The sequence below is a fragment of the Tyto alba genome, unplaced genomic scaffold (genome assembly GCF_018691265.1).
Source record: "Tyto alba isolate M040663 unplaced genomic scaffold, T.alba_DEE_v4.0 Super-Scaffold_11, whole genome shotgun sequence".
Classification (NCBI taxonomy): Eukaryota; Metazoa; Chordata; class Aves; order Strigiformes; family Tytonidae; genus Tyto; species Tyto alba.
In genome coordinates, this window is record NW_024881273.1 from 3,825,266 (window position 1) to 3,846,319 (window position 21,054).

General features: G+C 52.9%; 1 protein-coding gene across 2 annotated transcripts in view; it reads right to left on the reverse strand.

Moving 5' to 3' along the window:
- Nucleotides 1–18,094, reverse strand: part of OLFM1 (olfactomedin 1) — a 34,780-nt gene extending 16,686 nt beyond the window's left edge. Inside the window, exons 1-2 of one of the 2 annotated variants that reach the window (XM_042786659.1) lie at nucleotides 17,496–18,094; nucleotides 3,783–3,932 (exon numbers count right to left, since the gene is read on the reverse strand). In XM_042786659.1, the coding sequence (XP_042642593.1) occupies nucleotides 3,783–3,932; nucleotides 17,496–17,561 (216 nt within the window). In that variant the 5' untranslated portion in view covers nucleotides 17,562–18,094. Of the gene's footprint in view, nucleotides 1–3,782; nucleotides 3,933–5,923; nucleotides 6,390–17,495 lie in introns of those variants that run through there. The other variant, XM_033011954.2, reaches the window with a different exon arrangement.
- Between the last annotated feature and the right edge of the window lie 2,960 nt (nucleotides 18,095–21,054).

Here is a 21,054-nt window from a genome sequence, read left to right on the forward strand (position 1 = left end):
CTGAGTCCCAACACGTCACTCAGAGATGAACCAGCACCCATCCCGACTACCACCAAGAACAAGATCTTCTTGGTTTGAAGAGGAGAAGAGCAAACCTGAGCTCAGCCAGAGCCTGGGTGGCTCCTGTTGAGCCATGCCTCCCCTGGGGTACACGAGCTCTCAGTGGACACGCCTGGGTGCTAATTTACCTGGGCTGGGTGTGGAGGCGTTTGAAAGCCTCTTTGTACCCTGAGGCAGGAGAAGGGAAGTCTTAGACAAGCATGCCTGGACTGCAGATATTTTTATTCTGGTAATCCACTCTATGCTTCTTTGAGTCAAGCTGTTTCTCCACCGCAGAACTGTTCCAATGGGTTGGAATAGGAATAACTTGTACGGATGATACAAAATTGATCTAATTTATTCCACTGATGCCTAACCCCAGTTAAAGGCCAAGCTGCAAGTAATCAAAAAAGAGCATTTCTGTAACAACAGACTGGTATCTGACCCCGCAGGGGCCGAGCAAGGCTCCGGGGGCTCCTTATGCTGCCTCTTGGATGGTGGGGAGGGAGAGACAGACTCTGCTAGGAAATGAATCACAGCATCTCGCTCAGGCTTCTGCTCTGAATCACCTCTGGAGGAGTCTGCCTCTCCCCTGACTGCAGAGGAAAATAGCCTCCTCAGATGTCTCTAAACTGAGACACCTAAAATTAGCCGCTGTGCTATTTCGGGGATGTTTTACAAGTCCAGACTCTCACTAGTTTTTGCCCATGTTGTTTTCAACCAGGCAAGATTCTGGCCAGACTTGTAGAAAGTCAGTCTCCATCATCCCTGATCTCTGACAGTAATGTGTGCTTCGTCAGCTGAAGATCTACTTGTTTTCCTTCATTAGCATATTACGCCCTTGATCCAGCAAAGCACTTTGGCACTTGATTAGATTTCAGTGAGGCTGTTCATAGCTTAAACTTAAGCATGTACATAAGTGCTGTAATGAACTGAGACCCAAGGATACTGTCTCTCAAATTCCCTCAGCTTCATCCATTAACCGCTATCCTCAAACATCAGCTAAAATGCTTTTTGCCTCCATCGGTGAAGCATGCACTCTCAACATGAAACCTCATTTTCCATCAAGCTGATGTGAGAGAGGTACCTGCGACTGTCTTGGGGAAAAGAGTTAATTTTAGCATTTGAAATAGGAAATTGATACAAAGGAAACTTCCAGTGCTGTTCTTGTCATCTTGTTTAACGCTGGGTTGTTTCAGGATTAAGCCAGAGTAACAGAGAGTCAACACTGGGCTGATGACCTGAATGAGATTTGTATGGTCAAAGCCTGCTCAAGCTTCCCTGTGGACAGGCCTTCCATGCCAGATGAAAGGGCCGTTCTAAGCCCATCTTTGAGGTTTGAATTGGGATGAATCTTTAGCTTTGGGTAGCTGGACAAACTGCAGCAATAGCATGAAGCATCTTGAGGGATATTTTCATGGTCTACAGGAAGAACTAGTACAGGGGTGGACTCAGCTGATGGACCAGGACATGAAAAGTTCATCTTTTAATGTCTGTAGAAGGCAAAGTGAAGGCTGAAATGTCATGGTTCTCCCTATATACACCTCGGAGTGAATATCAAGGGAACAAAAAGAACTGTTTAATCTGGAAATCAGTGCTGGCAAAGAATAACAATTGGCAGGAAACCAAAAATGGTTTAACCATCAGAGGAGGAAGTCCTCCCAGAAAACAGGGCCAAAAAAAAAAAAAAAAAAAAAATCCGTTTGAAGATAAACCATAATCTGTTTATGAACAGGATTTAGGTGATGTCTTGGTTTGGATGCAGTCCAAGATCTGGACTCAGCACCTGACACATATAAGGCTGGAAGGACTCTGTGTACTCCAGCCAAAGATGAGCTCAGACACCTCGGTGTCAAACCACGGGCTGAACAGTTTGTGCTGTGGCGAGCAGACCTGGCTCACTGTACCTCACTTAACGCCTGCTCTTTAAACTGATGGGGTGCCCAGGATTCACTTCCAAGCAGCATGAACTGCAGTTTCTACACATATGCCTGTGCCCATGTGTTGAGGGTAGATGGGGTCTTGGCAGCTTTGAACCTCAAAGTACATTCAGCTGCTGAAGCCTCTGCGTGGAGATTTTCACTGAAGATGCTATAATTGTTTTGTGTACAGACATATACACACACACAAATGCAGCTTATTTCTTGCCCGTAAAAGCAATGCCTTATTATTTCCATAGGTGACTGCCAGGTCTCCTCCTTTGAAAATCCAAATACAATTACCTCTTTGACACATTATGCTTCTTCATCTGCTGGCAGAAAGAAATGAGGAGATGGGAGTTTTCCCATCATAAAACTAGAGGTAAAATGTCAGATGAGGGAAGAAATTTTCAGGTTTGAAATCCTTCCTGGGAAGCTGGAAGCTCTTCTCTGCAGTTGCATTTTCCGACAGGGATTATCATTTCAGCCTTCATCAAGATCAGATGTCTGGCACTAAGAGCCTATTCTTTATTTTGGGGTTTTCATATAGGTTAGTGTAGGAGTGAGATGCAGACAGATTAGCAGGCAGGTAACATATCCCCAGAACACATGCCTTGAAATAACGCTCCTCCCTCACTGTATTCATTGGCAGCCGGAGAGCTGCATAAGGGGAAAAAAAAAAAAAAAAAAAAAATCACTGAGCACTTACACCCTCCGCACGGGAGCTGATGTTATCCCAGGTCTCGTACGCCCAACTCGCCTGTCCATTAGCAGAGGGCATTGGGTCAAATCCTGCTTGTTTAATGCATACGAGCAATTCTGGGAACACGACGGCGCTCGGGCGCCTGTGTCAGCTGCTAATGTAACGCCTGCTGCCTCTCAGACAAATGTGCTGTTGCCGTTATTGCTGAGAGAAATAAAAGCTTGAGCGGGATTATTTTTAGAAGCCCCTGACATACCAAAGAAGTGGTTTAGGGCTAAATGTTTCCTGCCTCGCTTTATTGTCCTTATCACATAGGAAAACCAGTTAAGCGTAGGTTTAATATTGTTATGAGCGACCAATACACCAACTTCCCAAAAGCAGCAGAATAAAAATTATTTTATCATGCACAACGCATGCCAACATAGCGTGAGGGATAATTACATATCCAGCACAGAAGTCCACTTATATTTTAAATAGAAGAACACCATTGCACATGAAACAGCTTTTCTTCAATGAAATCTATTATCTGGAAAATTTCTTGTTATCGGGAATGTTTCCCTAATGAGATTCTTTGATCTCTTCGGACAGCAGACTATTAAAAACTAATCAAGTGGATGTCAACATTAGAAAGAAAACTACTAACTGTCATTTCTGTGCTATTTGATGTCGACAGCTTGTACCGTTTTATTCGACCTTTTTAATATCACCTTGGCTAGGAATGCACGGGCTTTGGGCTTTTAATTCTATCTTCTCTCATCTTGTTGAGGCTCACCCTCTGAAACCACTTGTGTTAATGTAATGAAAAAAATGAGTAAATTGCTCTTTTTTTTTTTTTTTTTTTTGATATGGTTCAATATCATTGCTTTGATCTCAGCAGTTTTAACCCGACTTTAGGCCACGGTCCCTTTTCCTCTGTGCTTCAGAAAGACTTAAGAGATTTATCCTCCCAACTGCGGCTGATTATTCCCCACTACACACATGGGGACAACTACAGCATGGGAGGGCTGGCCCAAGGGGTCCATCTTCCCTGGAAACCAAGGCTCAGCCCAGCTCGCTCAGGGTTTTTACCCCCAATGTCATGCCAAACCAAACCACCTTTCCCAGAAGAGGTCAACCATTACCTTTTCTAATAGTTGTCTCAGCTGCTTTGTCCTGGCATCACGCGAGCACATCGTCTGTTGAGGTGCCACCACTGTGCATATACAACGTCCCTCGCTATCTTGGGCAGAGCTGTAGACCTGCCAGCTTTCCTCTGGGTTGGTAGGCAACACCTAATTAACAAAGGGAAAGATGGGTTAAGGAAATGGGGGGAGGCCTGGCAGGGGTGTGGGAGATGAAGGGGGCTGAGTGGAGGAAGCAGGGTGGATGTGACAGATACTGGACGCAGAGGGAGGCTCCTCCGAGGGCCCAGCTGCCAAAATTCACTTGTAATGCAAAAAATATGGATCGGGGACAAATAAAAGAAGGGTCTGAAAGAGAGAGCAAGAGTTGAAGCAAAAAGGCAACGCAAGTGGGAAAGCACAGACCCAAGGAAAGCCACGAAGCAGCGAGGGTTGTGGCGTGCCGTAAGGCACCGAGAGCAGCAGGGTGAGGAACCCGCTGCCCGGCTGTCGTTACGAAGCATTTGACTTCTCCTTGACACCGTGAGAAGGATGTGCCCGAGCTACTGGTGAGGATACGGTGTCCTGGCTGTGGGCTGAGCAGTGATCAGGGTGGCTCTGCAGAGCTCTCCCGGATCCGGCAGCAGGAAAAGCAGCTCTCCAGAGTAAACGGACACCGGGAATTTTGTTTCCTCCCTCCTCTGCCAGACTTTCCTGGGGATAAGGAGGTTCACCACACAACCATTCCCCTCCAAATGTTCTGTGGGTCCCGGGCAGGGAAAGCCTGGGGCCGTGCCTGGCAAAGCATGCCAGCAAAGACGGGATGCGCGCCGGCGGGCACGGTCGGTGCCTCCCTCTGAGCTTCCAGGACACACCGCAGAAAGGGAGCCCCGCCACAAACACAGCACCTTCCCCAGCCCCCCTCGTGCCCCCTGTGCTCTCCAAACCTCTCTGATCTTAATTTTCCTTTGATCTCACAGCACTTTGCAAAAATACATTATTCAATCACATTTCAGCCTCCCATCACTTTGAAGGTACCACCGTTTTGCCCAACAGACGAGAAATGTTCTTTCTACTATTTCAATGTATTACAAATAACCTTGCAAATATCCACGTTGACAGATGCACTAAGAGAGACATCTAGGCAGACAGACAAATAATTTGATTCACTAACTAAAACAACAGGAGGGGGAAAAATAATAAACGGGTTTTATAATCCCTGGTAACATGGCAAAAAATCCCAGTTTCATTCACAATCAGCAGAACCACTACATGAAACACTCGTCTTGAAACAGCAGAGCTGTAATAATACCTTAGCTCTTTTAGAAGGCACAAGCATGCAGCCTGGAGGCGAAAGGTGCCCATTTTTCCCTGCTAAGGGAAGAGAAACAGAAGGATAGTTTTTTCTCAGCCATTTCCAAAGTGGCAAGACCAGGCACTGTACCAGCCCTCCAGCAAAACAGGGACGGGAACATACGGCGCGACCAAAATATACCGCAACTTCTCCACCGCATTTTCCATCCCATTACCGACTATTGATTAAAGGCAGGGAAGCGCCTGAGATCCTGAGGGGCTCGCCCCCCCCGTCCCGGTCCCGACCTGCTTCGCCCAGCGACGGCAAAACGGCGACGAGGGAAACTTTGCGACCCTTTGGCTGAAGGCACTGGGCGGGGGGGGGGAGGAGGGGGGGGGGGGGGGCCACCCAGGTCACCCCCAACCCCCTGCCCAGGGCTAAACCCGCGAGTTGGAGGAGAGGTGCTCCCCGCACCGCCACCCCAATCCCCCGTCTCCTGGCAGCTCCCCGCGGCCCTGGGGGGGGGGGGGGGGGGGGCACTTTGCAAGCGATGCACCCCCCCCCCCCCCCCCCCCCCATCTCACCCCGACGGGGGGCGGCCCTGTCTCTCCCCGGGGTGCTGCTCTCTGCAGCCGGGGGGGGGACACACACACACACACACACTCCTGCAGGGCCTGCCGGCGGGGGAGGCACCCGAGATTTAAGCATCTCGGGGGACACTCAGGTGGGGGGGGGGGCAGGAGAGGAGAGGGGAGGGTGGCGGGGCGCAGCCGCCCCCGGGATGCTCCGGGCAGCCTCCCGTGTGCGTGTATGTATGTGTGTCGTGTGTCGTCGTGTCCGTCCGTCCCCCCCCCCCCCCCGCACTTACTCCCGTGCTGCGATCCAAGGTGCCGCCCGTGGCCGCCGTGAGTTTGGTGGTGTTGAGCCCCACGAGGGAGGGCAGCGTCTGCGACATCCAGTTGGTGATCATGGCCATGGTGCTGAGGACGACTCCAATCTTGAGTAAAGGCACAGACATGTCTGCGGGGGGGGGCGCCAGGCACCCTTCATTCTGCACCGGCGCCGGGCTCCATGCCGCTGGGGACGGGCTGCGCCAGTCGCCCGGCCACCACCGCCGCTCGCCACCGGCCCATCGTCCGCCGCCGCCCCGCCGCGGCCCTGCCCGGCGCTGGCGATGGTGCTGCCGGTGCCTGTGCCGGTACCGGTACCGGTACCACCGGAGCCGGTAACACCGGAGCCGGGGGTGCCTCCCTGCGCTCGCCGGGCGAGCCCCAGCCGGAGCGGAGCGAAGCGAGCGGCTGCAGGAGGCGGGACGGGCCCGGGGTGGGAGGGGGGGGGGTGGGTGGGGAAGGAGGGAGGGGCGGGGGGGGGGGGGGGGGGCGTGAGCACCCAGCCAGCCGGAGCGACTGCGGATGGGCGGGTGGGAGAGAGGGAGAAGGAGGGGAGAAGGAATTTGGGGAGGGAAGGAGAGATTTGGGGGAGGGAAATAATTTTTTTTTTTTTTTCTTTTGGTTGGGGGGGGTGGTTGATTTGGGGAAGGGGGAGCGGAGGGAAGGAGAAGAGGAGGAAAGATATTTAGGGAGAGGGGAAAGAATTGAGGAGAGGCTTGGGGAAAGAGAAAGGAAAGATTTGGGGAGAGAGGAAATGATTGGGGAAGGGGGGGGTGAAAATGGGGGAGAGGGGGAAAAAAAAATGAGGGAAAGCGAAAAAGATTTGAGGAGACGGAAAGATACGGTGGGATGGGGAAAATGTTTGGGGAGAGCGGAAAAGAATTGGGGAGGAGGCGGAAAAGATTGGGGGGGGGGGAGGGGGGGGGGGCGGGTCCCCCGCTGCGGCGCGGCGCTGTGGCGCCCCCTGCCGGCTGCAGGCGGCGGCGGCGGGGCCGGGGTCGGTCGGGGGGGTGCGTGGGGGGGGGGGGGGTGGTGTCGGGGTGTACGGGGTGGGGGGGGGGGGCGCAGGGTCCGCCGCGATGCTGGCGAAGGCAATCGGGAGCAGCGTTCGCTGCTGCGGGGCACGCAGGATGCTGCGCCCCTCCCGCGCGAACCCACGAGGCGGGGGACGTGGTGGTCCCCAGTCCCACGGTTTTCGGAGCATCCCCCCCCCACCCCACCCCCATTCTCGCTCCCCCCCTCACCGCGCTTTGCAACCACAGTCCTGTGTCAGCACGAAGGACCCGATACGCTTGACCTGAATCAAAACGCCCCAGAAATTCTGCCTGGCAGCCCTGCTCTTACCCCGTTCCCCCCCCCCCCCCAGCCCTGCTCTTACCCCGTTCCCCGCCCCAGCCCTGCTCTTACCCCGTTCCCCCCCCCCAGCCCTGCTCTTACCCCATTCCCCCGCTCCCCAGCCCTGCTCTTACCCCATTCCCCTGCTCCCCAGCCCTGCTCTTACCCCGTTCCCCGCCCCAGCCCTGCTCTTACCCCGTTCCCCCCCCCCAGCCCTGCTCTTACCCCATTCCCCCGCTCCCCAGCCCTGCTCTTACCCCATTCCCCCCCTCCCCAGCCCTGCTCTTACCCCATTCCCAGCAGGCAGGGCTGCACGGTCGGGAGAGATGGGACGGTGTCAGACACTGCCAGAACACCCCAGCACAGAGTTTGAGGAAAACTCTTGGCTTCCTGCGGCTGGGGTGGCCCTGAGGCAAACCCTGCTGAGGAACCCCACGGGCTGTTACGCTGCAGACAGCACACAGCCCCTCGGTGCGGGCCTGCCGCGCAGCCTGCAGCGACCTGGAGCTTGTTCACAACTCGGGTTTCCTGAAGGCGTTTGCAGAACTGTCCTGGTGGCTTCAGAACCAAAATCTCTGACCAAAAGAGATCTGCAGTTCCTTGCACATCCTACCCAAGGTGTGCCTTTAAACACCCCCGTGCAAAGGAAATGATGAAGTTAATCCCCTAGCCCACTCCAGAGGGTAGAAGTGACACCCCTCGCGTTGCTGGTATAGCACTGCCCTCAGCATGTTGGAGCAGCCACCACAGCCCTGCGCTGTTCCGTGGCCCCACCACCCCCAGCCTGGCCAGCCCACGGGAGCCACCGATATTCCCACTGGAGCCTGATCAGCCCAGCCCCAAACCTGCCACCTCCAAAGCTGCTCTCCTGATGGCATGGCTCCTTGGGGTCGTGGGTCTCACAGCCCCCTCCTCAGGAGCTGGGCTGGGCTACAGCTGAGAGGGTGCTGAGGGGTGCCCCACGGCCTTGACCCACCAGTACTTTCTTGCCATACAGCATCCAGACTGGTGTGTGGAGCAAATTCCAACCAGGGAAAACTGAAAACGCAATCGCTGCCGAGCTGGCCTGTCCCACCTTAGCAGGACCTTGCCCCTAGCTGGGGACCAGGCCCTTGGCGTGGGATCATCCCAGTGCCTCCCAGCACTGCTGGTCTGGGCAAAGAGAGCAGAAACCAGCGACAGTCAAGCGGAGCTGGTTCTGCAGAGAGCACCGGGGAGTTCCTGTGAGGCACCGAAATGAAAGCACATTTAGCAAGTCCACCAGGTGGAGAAAAAGAGATGTGTTAGAGTACGAGCGCTGATGCCAGGTCGGATCCCGTCCCTCCGACAACACGGTGGCAGAATCAGATGCTGGCAGCTGGGAGGCAGCGGTTGGTGCATGTCAAAGGCTGTAACAGCTGAAATGCCATTCTTTCCCCTCGCTTCCCAGCACACTCAAACCATCTCACCTCTGCCCTTTCCCCTGATCAGGCCAGACCAGCTCTAATCTGGGTAAATCAGCCAGCTGACAGGTCAATCTGCTGCTGAAATCAGTAAGAGAACACTCCTGCCTGCTGAATCAGACACAGTTCTGCTTCGGGCTCCCAAAGCAGACAAACTATTTGCACCCCATGAAATTGGCTTCACCCAGCCCAGGCACCGAGCATCCTTTCCGTGGAGAAACTGCTCTCAGGTGGTGCAGCGTTGTGCCTGAGGAGGTCAGCACCAAGGACGTGTTTCAGGCTGTGGTTGTAGGCACAGGTTCATTAGGCAAAAGCCCCAGATGACTTCCATCTTTTGGAATAAATCACAGCTTCCCATTCCATTCCAGTTCAGCCTGTTCTGCTCTAACAGGTGCTTATGCTGTGCTCAGCACTGTAGTAGCTGAGACCCTGATTGCTTATCTGATTTCATACCATATATAACACTTGAGTGCTACACTTAAATCATCTTAATGTTCATTCTGAAACTGAGTTTGTAAGTAAAGTTTATCCCTCATATTTGTCTACTCCAAACACATACAAAAGGAATCAGACCTATGGATACTTTATTATTTAAAATGGTATTCAGCAGGGTAACAAGCATTCCTTTGCCTTGCTCTGGATTCCACATGGACTAAAGAAAGACTCATTTCCTACCCGTGCACGCAGGTGATTTCATTCATATGCCCTTCAAGTGCTTTGCAATGATTAAAGCTTCTGCACACGGGGACAGCGAGGCACAGAGAGAGAAGCAGCAGCCACAAGTCCCTGCTAAGGAGGGGGGAGACTTCCCAGGGGAAGCACAGAGTGTCCGTGCAGGCAGGGGAAGGCCGGGATCCAGCAGCAGCAGAGCTGCTCCGCTTCCCTGGAGCAAAACCCTTTATGGGAGAGAGAAATCCAGGTGTGATTTTCTTTCTTTCTCTTGCTTTCGGTGTTTATGAAGTAGCCAAAAGCAGCAGTTTTGGGGCAGTCTTTCTTTGCTGGTAAGATAAAGGGAGTTCAGGTAGGGACACCAAGAGATCGACTGTTCTTCTGTACCTTTTCAGAAAGTTCAGTGACTTAATGAATTAACGACCTGTGCCAGGAGCGGGATGGCCCTGAGCCCATAGGGTACAACCCTTTCCCAGCACATCAGGCTGGCTGTGGTACGGCCACGCAAGCTCAGCCCACGTCAGCTGGTCCAAAGCAGAGACAGGACAAAAAAGAGGCTCTGAGAAATGCCACTGTTTCCCTTTTTTTAAGGATGAAGGTTATTCAGAGACAAGAGGGGGTGGTCGCCTTGCGCTGTGCTAGGTTGTGGGCATCAAGTAGGAAAATGATCTTTGTCATCTCAGTGCCTGAAGTAGGTGATGTCCAACCATGGAAGCCTCTTCCCTACCCTAATGATTTCCCTGGTTTTAGAAGCCCAGCATGGCAACAAAGTGAAACACAGACAGCAAAAACCCAGTGAGGACATGAACTTGATGTGAGACCTGACATCACCTATACTCATGCTAGAGCAAATCAGAAGAAATGCTGGCGAAATCAAGGAGACTCAGATGATTCTTTTTGACCTGATGACATTCACTGATGGGCCTTCCCAGGGCCCAGCAGGATCTGGCCCTTAAAGAGCAACTTTCCATTGTAACATCTGTAGAAATCTCTTCAGTACCGGTTTTGCTGAACTGATTGAGTTCGCCTTTCTCCTGATCACTTTGGGGTATTTTGCATAAGGCATTGCCTTGGAAAAAAAATCTCATGATGCCCCAGAGTTTTTCTTGCCCTGATGCGCTCACTACAGCCACCCATAAAAGCAGGGGGTGCAAAGCTGCCCTCCTGGTGCCTCTCCTGCTGCAAGCAGAGTAAAAAGCAGGAAAAGATGAACTGCTTGGGAACAAAAGATCCTCTTTGCATGCATATATTCTGAGCAGAGAAAGAGGAGGAATGATAGGTAAAAGCAAAGAACAGGGTCTTTCAAAACAGCTAGTTGGTGGAAAATTCTGCTGCTGGGAAGTGATAATGAAAATGTGACTGACTGTGTAAAGGAGCCCTACAAGGGTCCAGGTTTGCAAACACGGCTGTGTGAGTGTGTGTGTGTGTGTGTGTGTGTGTGTGTGCAGGACACGGCGGTCATTGTCTCCCTCTCCTGGCTGGTTCAGAGAAGAGGTGCTGAAGTTCCTGTTGCTTCCAAGTTTACAAGGAGATGGTGTCTGTATACCACAGTCTGAGAATTCCTATTTAATGCATGGTGACAGGGTAGGATCTGCTTTAAAACACATACACCTGTATGTATGTAATCTTGCTGGTGCTCCAAGCTGGCTCAGTAAATGCTGGAGGCATCTCAACTAACACCCAGCATCTCCAATGAGGAGGATGTGTCCAGGCACCTTCTTGGGTCTGGCAGCTCCTGTCTGGGCAGCACACGATTCAGTGATTTGTCAGGGCACTCAGGTGCACTCTGTGGTGTGTGGGACATCCCATACTCCAGCTCTTTCCAGCTCCTCCTCTCCACACTGGAGACCCACAGGCTGTGCCATGCCTTCTGGCCAGGCACTGTGGGAAAGGTCTGTCCTTTCCAGAAGGATCTTGCTGTGTAACTTCAGGGACCCTCCTTGGATACTTGGACTAAGTGACTTTTCTCGAAAGCTCCCTCTTGTAGCTGATGGAGGGGCTCTGAAATGGCTTCTTGGAGTATTCCCTGTCTCCACTGACTTTTTGCAGCCCTCCTGGAGTCCCTGTTGCTGTCCCACTTGCGAAGGAGCGTGGACTGCATGGAGGCTGATGAGCTGCGGGGTGGAAAGGACCACCTCCATCATGCATGGATGGGAGAGCACCCCGAGAACCGGGGCGAGGGGCTGCACTCCCTGGCACTGCACAGCACGTCTGGCAGCCGAAGGCCGTGGGGATGCCGAGCAGCTCTGCGTGGCGGTCCCTGCAGTGGGGGTCAAGGCTGGCGGTAAGGAGCTGCCAGTTCAGCCCAGCTCTGCCTGCTCAGGCCAGGGCTCCAATCCCACCCCAGCACTGCGTGGAGTGCTCACGGTGCCCCTCTGCTTTCTGCCCAGCACCACAGAGTTAGAGGGAAAGCCCTGCACTCTGCTCTTGAGAGAGACGATGTTTCTTATCCCTTTCTCAACTCAGTAAATGTTCAGCCCCTTCCCTCGCATTCCTCATTGCTTGGGCTTGTGGCAGGAGGTATCCAAAATCCCTCCACATCAGTCTGTGGGCAGCAGAGGGCTGTGAACAGCATCAGGCAGAAGAAGCACCCCGCCTTCCGTGGGAGGCAGCGTGGGCAACTTCATCCTCATTAAGGAACATACACTTCGTACCCATCACCTCTGGAGCATGGGACAATCTTCTCTTACATTTGCTGTGGGGCATCTATCCCTCAGCAGGTCACAACTGCCACAGCAATAAATGGTACCGGGCTTCTCCGATTTTGGGGTCTGAACTCCAAATATCCTTGCCCCTTCATCTTCTTTTGTCACTACCTGTGCTACCATCAACTCACACAAACCTTAATCCTGGAGCCAGACCCTGACACCTCGGCGTTGCACCAGCACAGAGCAAACTCTACCCCTCCTGTTGCAGGGAGGGTATGGCTGGAGAGATGGGGAAAGTGAAGGAAGAAAACGGCAATTAAAGACCCCAAAGTGACTTGGAAACAGTGACCGTGATGCTGCAGATCACCACCAGCTCCTGGTGAGACTCTGTGTGAAACTGCTGGTGGTGGTGCTGCACTTTGCTCCAGGAGCAGCCGTGTTTCGGGATTAGGCAGCCGAAAGTGCTCTGGAAAGTTAACCCCCAGCTAAGGACACTGTGACCACCCCTTCGGCACGCAAAACACTCTGCAACCTTTCCTTTTGTTACCCACACAGCGAGTAGAAACGCTCTGCAGCAGAAAGAACATGCTCCTTCTGTTACACTGGAACAGAATAATCCCCTTTGCAGGTCTTCACTTTGCTAAATCTGTGTTTAGCTAAAGCTGCTCTTGACATTAAACCCATGCTCTAACAGCGAGTGCCAACACGTGTCAGAGCCTCTGGGCTAGATCAGAGCCCGTTAAAGTCGGCGCAAGTTTCGCGGGCGATCAGTGGGTTCCTGTTACTCGGATGTTTTGGTTAGGGATGATGATTTTTTTTTGGGGGGGCGTATTTCCCTGGGTCAGTCACACGCCTCCAGTCAGAAAGTGCCTTTACACTGAAAACTTGTTCTGCACATTGCTTGCTAGGAATTGCTCCAGGGTCACTTGCTGCTGCGCACTCCTGGACCGAGGACTGACACGTGCGATTGCCCCGCTGCTATCTTTCCAGGAGATCTTTTGCATTTTGGCTGGTTTTGAATGCTGCCTCCCAGCTGGGCAGGGGAGAGGGGCTAGGAGCCAGGACCTGGGTTCTGAACAGGGAGAAAGCTTCCCAGGGCCAAAACCCAGGACAAAGCCAGTCCGGAGGCTGGGACCAGGGCTCCTGGGCTCAGCTCCGGGAGGGCAGTAGCCAGAAATAGCTACAGTCTACAAAAGAGGGAAAAATCAGGATTTTTAGGTGCTCTTCCCCACAAAGGGGATTTGGTGGTGCTGTGACACGTCTCAGGCTCTGTGCCTCAGTTTCCCAAGTGCATCTTCCCTCTTTTAGGGGAACGCTTGACTGACTAAACCTCTTGGGTATCTCCCTGCCCTCCCAGGGCTCTCAAAGAGCCTGGCTGAGGCACCCAGAGGCAACAAACCCCAGAGGGACACTCCTTGGGTGTCCCTGTCCCTGCCTTGTTCCCTTTTGTTCATAACTTCATCACAGCAGAGCGAAGCCAACACTTATCAGTCATAACTCAAGAATTAGTTTCTTCACTGCCAACGCAGTCTACAGCCTTCATCTATCTAATTCACTCAGATAGTAATTAGTTTTGTATTACTTTACGCAGTGATGCTAATACTGATTACAAGGACGGATAACTTGAGCAATAAATACGACCCAGGGCTGAAAATTACCTTTCTTTTTTATTGGTTAAAGCTGAAGTTAGTGAAATTAGACACAAATTGGTTTATGAGATGAGGCAGCTGCCTCCTGTTGCAGGCTACAGATTTGCAGCTTAATCCTACCAGTTTCCATGTGTGTCCCTGACAGGGGAGGGAAGAGCCCGGCCACCAAACTGGGCACTGGGAAGCCCCCCCAGGGATGGAGGGGAGCCAGCACGGCTTGGCTGGGCACTTCTGGGGCAGAGGGGCACGGGCAGCTTTGGGGAGGGCAGCGTGTATCCCTGACAGCTCCCCCCTTCCTCTGAAAATAGCCCCAAGAAGAACCTGAGGTGCTTTTAGGAAAATCAATGGCAAAATTGTTTAAATTGTTTTTTTTTTGTTTGTTTGTTTGTTTTGTTTTTATTATTTTTTTTTTTTTTCTTTACAGAAGCTCTAAATATTTAATAGCTGTCTGCTCCAGGAAGGTATTTCTTCCTGTGTGGTTTCAATGATTACTGGGTAAGTGGATGTCAGAGCGCTGGTGCTCTGCGCCTGCAAAACTTTGAGGAATGCAAAGAGGTTTTCACTGGTAATAACCCAGCAGCTCGCCAGCAAGCATGAGGCATGACAAAAGGACAAGTCGGACAGATAGACAAGCAGATGGCATCCTAGACCCCCCTCTGCCAATACCTCTGGCTTTACTACAGCAGCCCAAATCCTCTGCCCTCTTGGCAGCACTCTCTTTCTGCACGTGACAAGCAGATCCTTAGAGAGCGTAAGTTGGCTCTGCTCCTTCACGACCATCAGGAGAGCTGCCCTGAGTCTCACTAAGAAGAAGACAAGGAGAAAAAGCCCCATGTTTTGCCTGGGAAGCCCTCTGCCCAGAGCTGCAAGCACAGCCAGAGCGAAGCTGCATCATGGGGTGCCCGCAGCAGCAGCTCTGCCCTCCCTGTCCCAGCACCCATACCCAGCCCCTGCACCCCGAAACCAGCCTGCTGAACCCTGCCGAAATACGTTATTTCAGGTTTTCATCGCTGACCTGTGGAGAGCCAAGGCAAGGCACAAAGCAAGTGAGGAGACCTTTGGCAGCTAGAAGAAATCCCAGAGCCTCGTGCAGGTCTTGCTCGGGGAGGGCCCGTAGGGGCAGCCCTCCCCTTGTTTCACACAGGTAAAACTACCATCCACCTCAGGCGGGTCTCAAAGCCCCCCCGTCCCAAACCTGGGGGTGCACCCCACAGTGTGTGCATCACCCGTGTGCTCCCAGCTGGGCACGAGCATCCTTCCTCCCACTCAGGGGGACCAGAGGATGCTGCAGTACCAACACCTTGAAGACAACTCCCTTCCCTTCCCTCCATGAGAAGAGCTTTCCCAGCACCCAGCTGGGAGCACAGCCATGTCCTCACCCCTTCCAGCCTCATTTAACAGCCATTCCTCTCCCCATTTATTCCTTTTTTTGTGCACTGGCCTGCCAGTGTCACTGCAGGAAGGGAGAGGAGAGGACAGCAGTCGCTTCTGCACCATCAGGGAAAGCTGCCTAAATCAGCAACCTCTCTCCCCTGAACCTCGATCCCTCCTCCCCCGGCATCGGATCTCTGTAGGGGATGGGAGAGACTCCACGCATGTGATGGAGATGTAAATCCAGCACTGAATTAAATGTGGAAGACACTGAGCTGGGCGGTGCCTGGGCTGAAAGGCATATTTGGGGATTGCATCTGGCAGCTGTGCTACAGAAATGAGATGCTAAAACTCTTGAAAGGGCTCTGCAGTGCCAAGCGAGTCAGCAGGCACGCTGGCGGGAGAGCTCGGCGTGGCCAGTGCACGGGGCCTGGCAGGACTCGGCTACCTGCAGGCAGCAAAGCCCAGGTAGGGACTGCAAAGCAGAAACCAGCCCCAGCAAGGCAGCTCTGCAAAGCCAGGGCTTCGGCAGGGGCTTCCAACCTCCCGCCAGCAGGCAGGGACGGGCTGGGAGGTAACTCTGCCAAAGTCAGCCCGCAGCGCTCAGCCCCACAGCTCAGATTTGGTTCCACATCCCCCCCCCCCCCCCCAACCCCGATGTAAAGTTGCTCAGAAACTGAAGAGTGCTGCAGTCTCAAAAAAAAAAAAAAAAAAAAAAAAAAGAGAGCAAGAAAAGGAGAAAGTAGCCAAGCGCAGCGGCATCCTTGGCACAAGAGGTGATAACTCGGTGTCCTTGAAAAAACCCACCAGTGCAGAGCGGGGAGGGCTGACAAGGCCGATAAGGGACGGTGACAGCCCCCCGGGGAGGGGGGTGCCACCCAGGTCCCCAGGCTGTGGGTGCAATCCCCAGGGCTGGGCGGGAAGGAGGCCGGAGGGGGTTTGCGGAGCAAGGGGGCAGCCCTACCACGCTGCTTCTCCACGACGCTGCCACGGGCCCTGGCTGGCCGTGACCTCGGCCGGGCCGGGTGCGTGGTGAGAAGCCCCTTTTTGCTGATTCCCAAGCAACGCTGGCGGTCGCTGGCTGCTTTGTCCAGCGCGGCGCATGCGCACACCCCGTGCATCCTCACACGCACAATGGGCTTCTCCTGGGCGCTCACTTGCAGCTCTGGCTCCTTCCCACCCCTCCTCATCCACACAGCTCTTGGATGTCTTTGCTTCCCCCCCCCCCCCCCCCCCCCCCAAATTACTACCTTCTCATCCCTTCTCTGGAGGGCCCCGTGCGATTAAGGCAGCTCTTCAGCCATTTCTTCCTGGGGGCAGCAGAAATACTCTGAGGGTGCAAAGCCAAAAGGCTTCAGCTACTGAAACTTCAGCAATAGGGCAGTGACAGGAGAGAGCGTTGTCAGCAGGGGAAAGGAAAAAAATAATCTACATAAAGCATCCAGGATGAGAGCCCAGCTGCTAATTGCTCCTACATTAAGAAGCCTCTACTCCCCTCCTATTTATAGCTTCTTTTTCTTTCTTTTTTTGCTTCCAGGCAGCATCACAATTAACCCCACAATCTAGAGCATCCTCTTGCAATTACTTTTCTTCCTTTCCTCAGTGACTGGGGAAAAAAAACCAAACCAAAACAAAACAAAAGACAACCTCCTTGCCTGCCTCCCCCCAGTTATCTTAAAGAAGTCAAATAGAGTTTTATTTCCACTTGCAAGAAATGGCTTTTGTGTGCCTCCTTTCCTCCCCCCAGCCGCACTACTCACTCAGTCCAGGGGCCGGGACAATAAAGGGGAAGCATTAAAAACCAATAATAAAAAAAAAAGAAAGGTGGAGGGGGGAGAGGGAGATAAATAAGATGCTCCTCTCTCCCACAAGCCTGTCACAGATGGAAACATCAAGGGACATTTAAATGTCACCTAAAATCAGCAAAGCTCCCCCCCCATGAGGAGCTGGTGTGGAGTGTGGGGGGTTGACAAGGAGGGACCGTCACCGTGTACTCGTGTCCAGTCCCCGTGGGGACCCGGGACAGGCAGCCCCGAACTTCACAGAACCAGAGCCCCGCGGGGGCCAGCCCAGCCCGGCAGTGGGGGTCCCACTGCCCGCCCCCCCCCCCCCCCAACAACAACACCACCAACTTCCCCCATAAGTGGGGCGAGCAGGTGGGGGGGCCCCCACACCCCCCTCGGGGGTAGCCACGCCGGGTCACCCCCCATTTCCCCCCGGGCTCTGGGGTTCGCCCTCCAGACCCCCCCTTCCCCCCGCCCCAAGCCCACCGGGTCCACCGGCACCGCGGGCTGAGCAAAGCCGGGTACCCGGGGAGGGGCGGGGGGAGCTTTCTACTCCAGTTTTCTTTTGTGCTCTCGAGGTTTAATAGAAAATGGCGTTGGGGAGAAAAGCAGGGAAGGGGGGGGGAGTGGGAAAAGCAAGAGAGAAACCTACTTGAGTGAGTTCTGTGCCCATCAGGATGAGAAAGCAGAGGGTGAGGAGCTTGCTTGCCGGTTGCATGTCTCGCACCCCGTTCTAGGCACCTTGCATACAGATCACCTCCCGGGCGAGTCTCCCTGTGCCGATCCCCGAGCGCCTCGCTGCCTCCTCAGTCCTTTATTGTTATTATTATTTTAATTAAAAAGAAAAAAAAAAAAAAAGAAAATAAAATGAAATTAAAAAAAAAAAAAATCAGAATGATTTTCCGGGAGGCTCTCAGCACCCCCAGGAAGCAATGCAAGAAATCTGCTTAGCAGAGCCTTCACTTTGCATATTTATTGGGATCCCAGTTTCTCTCCTCTGCTCTCGGTGCTGGCTCTCTGGTAATTTTTTTTTTTTTTTTTTTTTAATGGCTCCCCTGATCGAAAGACATTTGCGAGGAGAAATTCAACGGAGCACGAAATGATTATCTCTGCTATTGCCAAAAGTTTGCCTTGAAAAGGGGGGGTGATGGGGAGAGGACAGGGATTAAAAAAAAAAAAAAAAAAAAAAAAAAAGGGAATTGGTAGGGCTGGCTACTAGCAGGGGATGGCTGTGGAACAGGATGTGACATCAACTAAGGCGGGGGAAATTTAACTAAACACGGCAAAGGGAGAGGGGGAAAACCAGCCTCGGAAGCGGCGGTGCGGGGCGAGCAAGGCCGGGCAGGGGGCGAGCAGGGGGGCTTAACCCCCCCCCCCCCCCCCCACCTCCTGGGAGCACAGGGACCTGCTGAGCTGCCCCCGCTCTCCAGCGGTGCCTGAGGGCAGCGGGGGGGGGTGTGCAGAGGGATCTCATCTCCCCGAAGTACCAACCCCCAAGCAAAGATGCTTTCCCAAAGCAAACCCTGGGAGCAACAGCCCCTGGGCTCAGCCCCAAATTAATTTCAGGTAGTAGGAGCATGATGACAACCCTTTTGCTCTGCGGGGGATCTTCCCTTGCACCCTCTCCCAGCATCCTACAAGGGTCCTGCTGGTGCACCAGGAGCTTGACTGGGGTGGGGGGGCTGCAGGCAGTGCCCACCCCACTCTATTCTGGCTGTGCCCTTCCCCTCCCCAAGATCCGTGGGGATTGCTTACCCCTCATTTCTCTCTCACACTCATTGAATGCTTTCCAAACCACAGTTTTCTCAGCACCTCATAAATACTTTTAAGTCTCCTGGTACTGGGCAATGCTGGTGAATAGCATCATCCCCCTTTTCTAGGAGTAAGAAAGGTAAAGCAGATCTCTTAATGATTATTGAATGATTTCATAGAAATCACTTGCCACAGACCCACGATTAGCAGAGACCCCACAAGCAGGTCTGCCCCCTTGATTGCTCATTGCAAAGGATTTATTCTTCTGGAGTCCTCTGGCACTGGTTATTACTGGTGTGGGAGATGGGATTTCTGTAGTGATGAGCTGACACGGGGCCTTTTCCAAGTCCCAGGATCACAGAGCACAGTGTTCAGCAGAAACCAGGAAATTTGCAGCAGGGTGACCCCTGGCTGAGGCTCAGTGGGGACAAACAGCTGAGAACAAACTGGGGAAAGACTTCTGTGTGTTGCCATCAGCAAATGTCCAAGGGAAGGTTGCCCTGGACCTCCTGAGAGCAGGTTTCAGCAGCAGCCTGCAGCTCCAGGCAGCTTTTCTCTAGGAAAGTAATCAACATGTTAGTTTAAAGAGAGCTTAGAAAAAGGCAATCCAGGGAGCAGCTGTGGGAAAGCTGGCACGTCTGACTATCCCACATAGATCTATCTTTAATATACTTCCCTCAGCACCTCCCTTTAAGGTCAACGCTTTATAGCTCATAAAAGCTGAGGACCTTTAAAAAGCATTAAGCTCCCCTTGACTTTATCAAGAGCAGCGCAATAAGGCCAAAAGGATCAGTGGTACAACAGGGCTTGAACACATCCTCCCCTGGTGCTTTAGAAGTTGTTTTTTTAACCACAGCCATCACCTTCCCCCAAGCAGGGATCACAGTGGGATGTCCTGCTGGTGAATCAGGTCTCACCAAAAATCAGGGGAGGGAAGGGCCAGTAGCGAGTTACACGTGGCTGTGTTTCTCTGCTGGGTTCACTCTTTAAAGTGCCTTCAAAACCCACCCGAGCAGCTTCCTATTAACCCCACGACACAAGGCAGCACATGGCTGCTACAGATCAGGATGCTCCAGGTGCAGCTGGAGCTCACAGGGCTTAAAACAGATTCGAGAGGTGCGCTAGCAAGAAGAGCATTTTTCACACAAAAATGTTCAATGATGAGCTCATCTTCACCTTAAGTTGCTGTGACCATGGAAGGTGACTTCAGTTTGAGTGTCTTAGACCTCAGAACAGAAGAACCCCGCCTTGTTTTCCACAGTGGTACCAGATCAGGAAACAGCACCTTTTCCAACTCAGCAACAGCACATCCCCAAAGGGGAATCACTTTTCTCCCCCTCATTTGCTTTTATACACCTCTAGCTTCATTGACCTTCACGGTAATAGTCACAGCTTGCACCTGGGTAAATGACAAAAGCATCAGCTCTGCAATTTGTTTTACTTTATTCCTCTTTTGAAGTCTTTCTTAATTAATATAAAGAACCTTTTTATTGAACTTGAGCTCCAGAGTGTGAGGCTCTGTACAGTCTTTCCTCCGGGGAGGAGCCCTGTCCCATGGAGCTCCCCTCCCAGGACGTAAATCACAGAAACCAAGAGAAATAAAAGGAAAAAATTTCTCAGTGTGACACAACAGAGGAGCCTGGGAACACAACTGGGATCTTTTGATTCCCACAGTGTCTTGCCCAGACTTTGAAAAATACCTCCAGAGATTTGGAAAGCATTCAAGGTCTGGGGAATCTGCCCATGGATTATGACTAAAGAGGCTCCAGCTCTTTCACCAGCAAAAGGGATGGCTAAGAGGAGGCTGCCTGGGGGAAGGTTTCTGTACATGAAGGCTCTTCTATCCTATAAAAAAGTCAAAGCAAGAGTCCACAGTTTGGAGTAGAAATAGGACCTGTTTTTTTTCCTCAGGGGAAGATAATCAGACTGTGAAATAACTCAGCTGAAGGCACGGTGCCCTCTCCATTGCTTGACATAGTTAAATCAGAGCCAAGAGCCCTTCTGAAAGATGCGTCCCGGCTCCTCCAGAAACTACAGGCAGTATGCCTTCAATGAAACTCTGCTGTGTGATGCAGGAGAGGAGAGCAAAGCGATTCTGGTTTCCCATCTCGATATATAAGATGTGATTTAGGCCAGCACTCTGCTCTCTGGTCCACGCTGCCCTCCAGAGCAGCCCACGGTCAGGGTGCAGCCTTGCCCTCAGCACAAAGCACCTCGCGGGCAGGGGATGGCAGGGGACAGGAGGGGATGGTAGGGGATGGCAGGGGACAGGAGGGGATGGTAGGGGATGGCAGGGGACAGGAGGGGATGGTAGGGGATGGCAGAGGACAGGAGGGGATGGTAGGGGATGGCAGGGGACAGGAGGGGATGGTAGGGGATGGCAGGGGACAGGAGGGGATGGTAGGGGATGGCAGGGGACAGGAGGGGATGGTAGGGGATGGCAGGGGACAGGAGGGGAT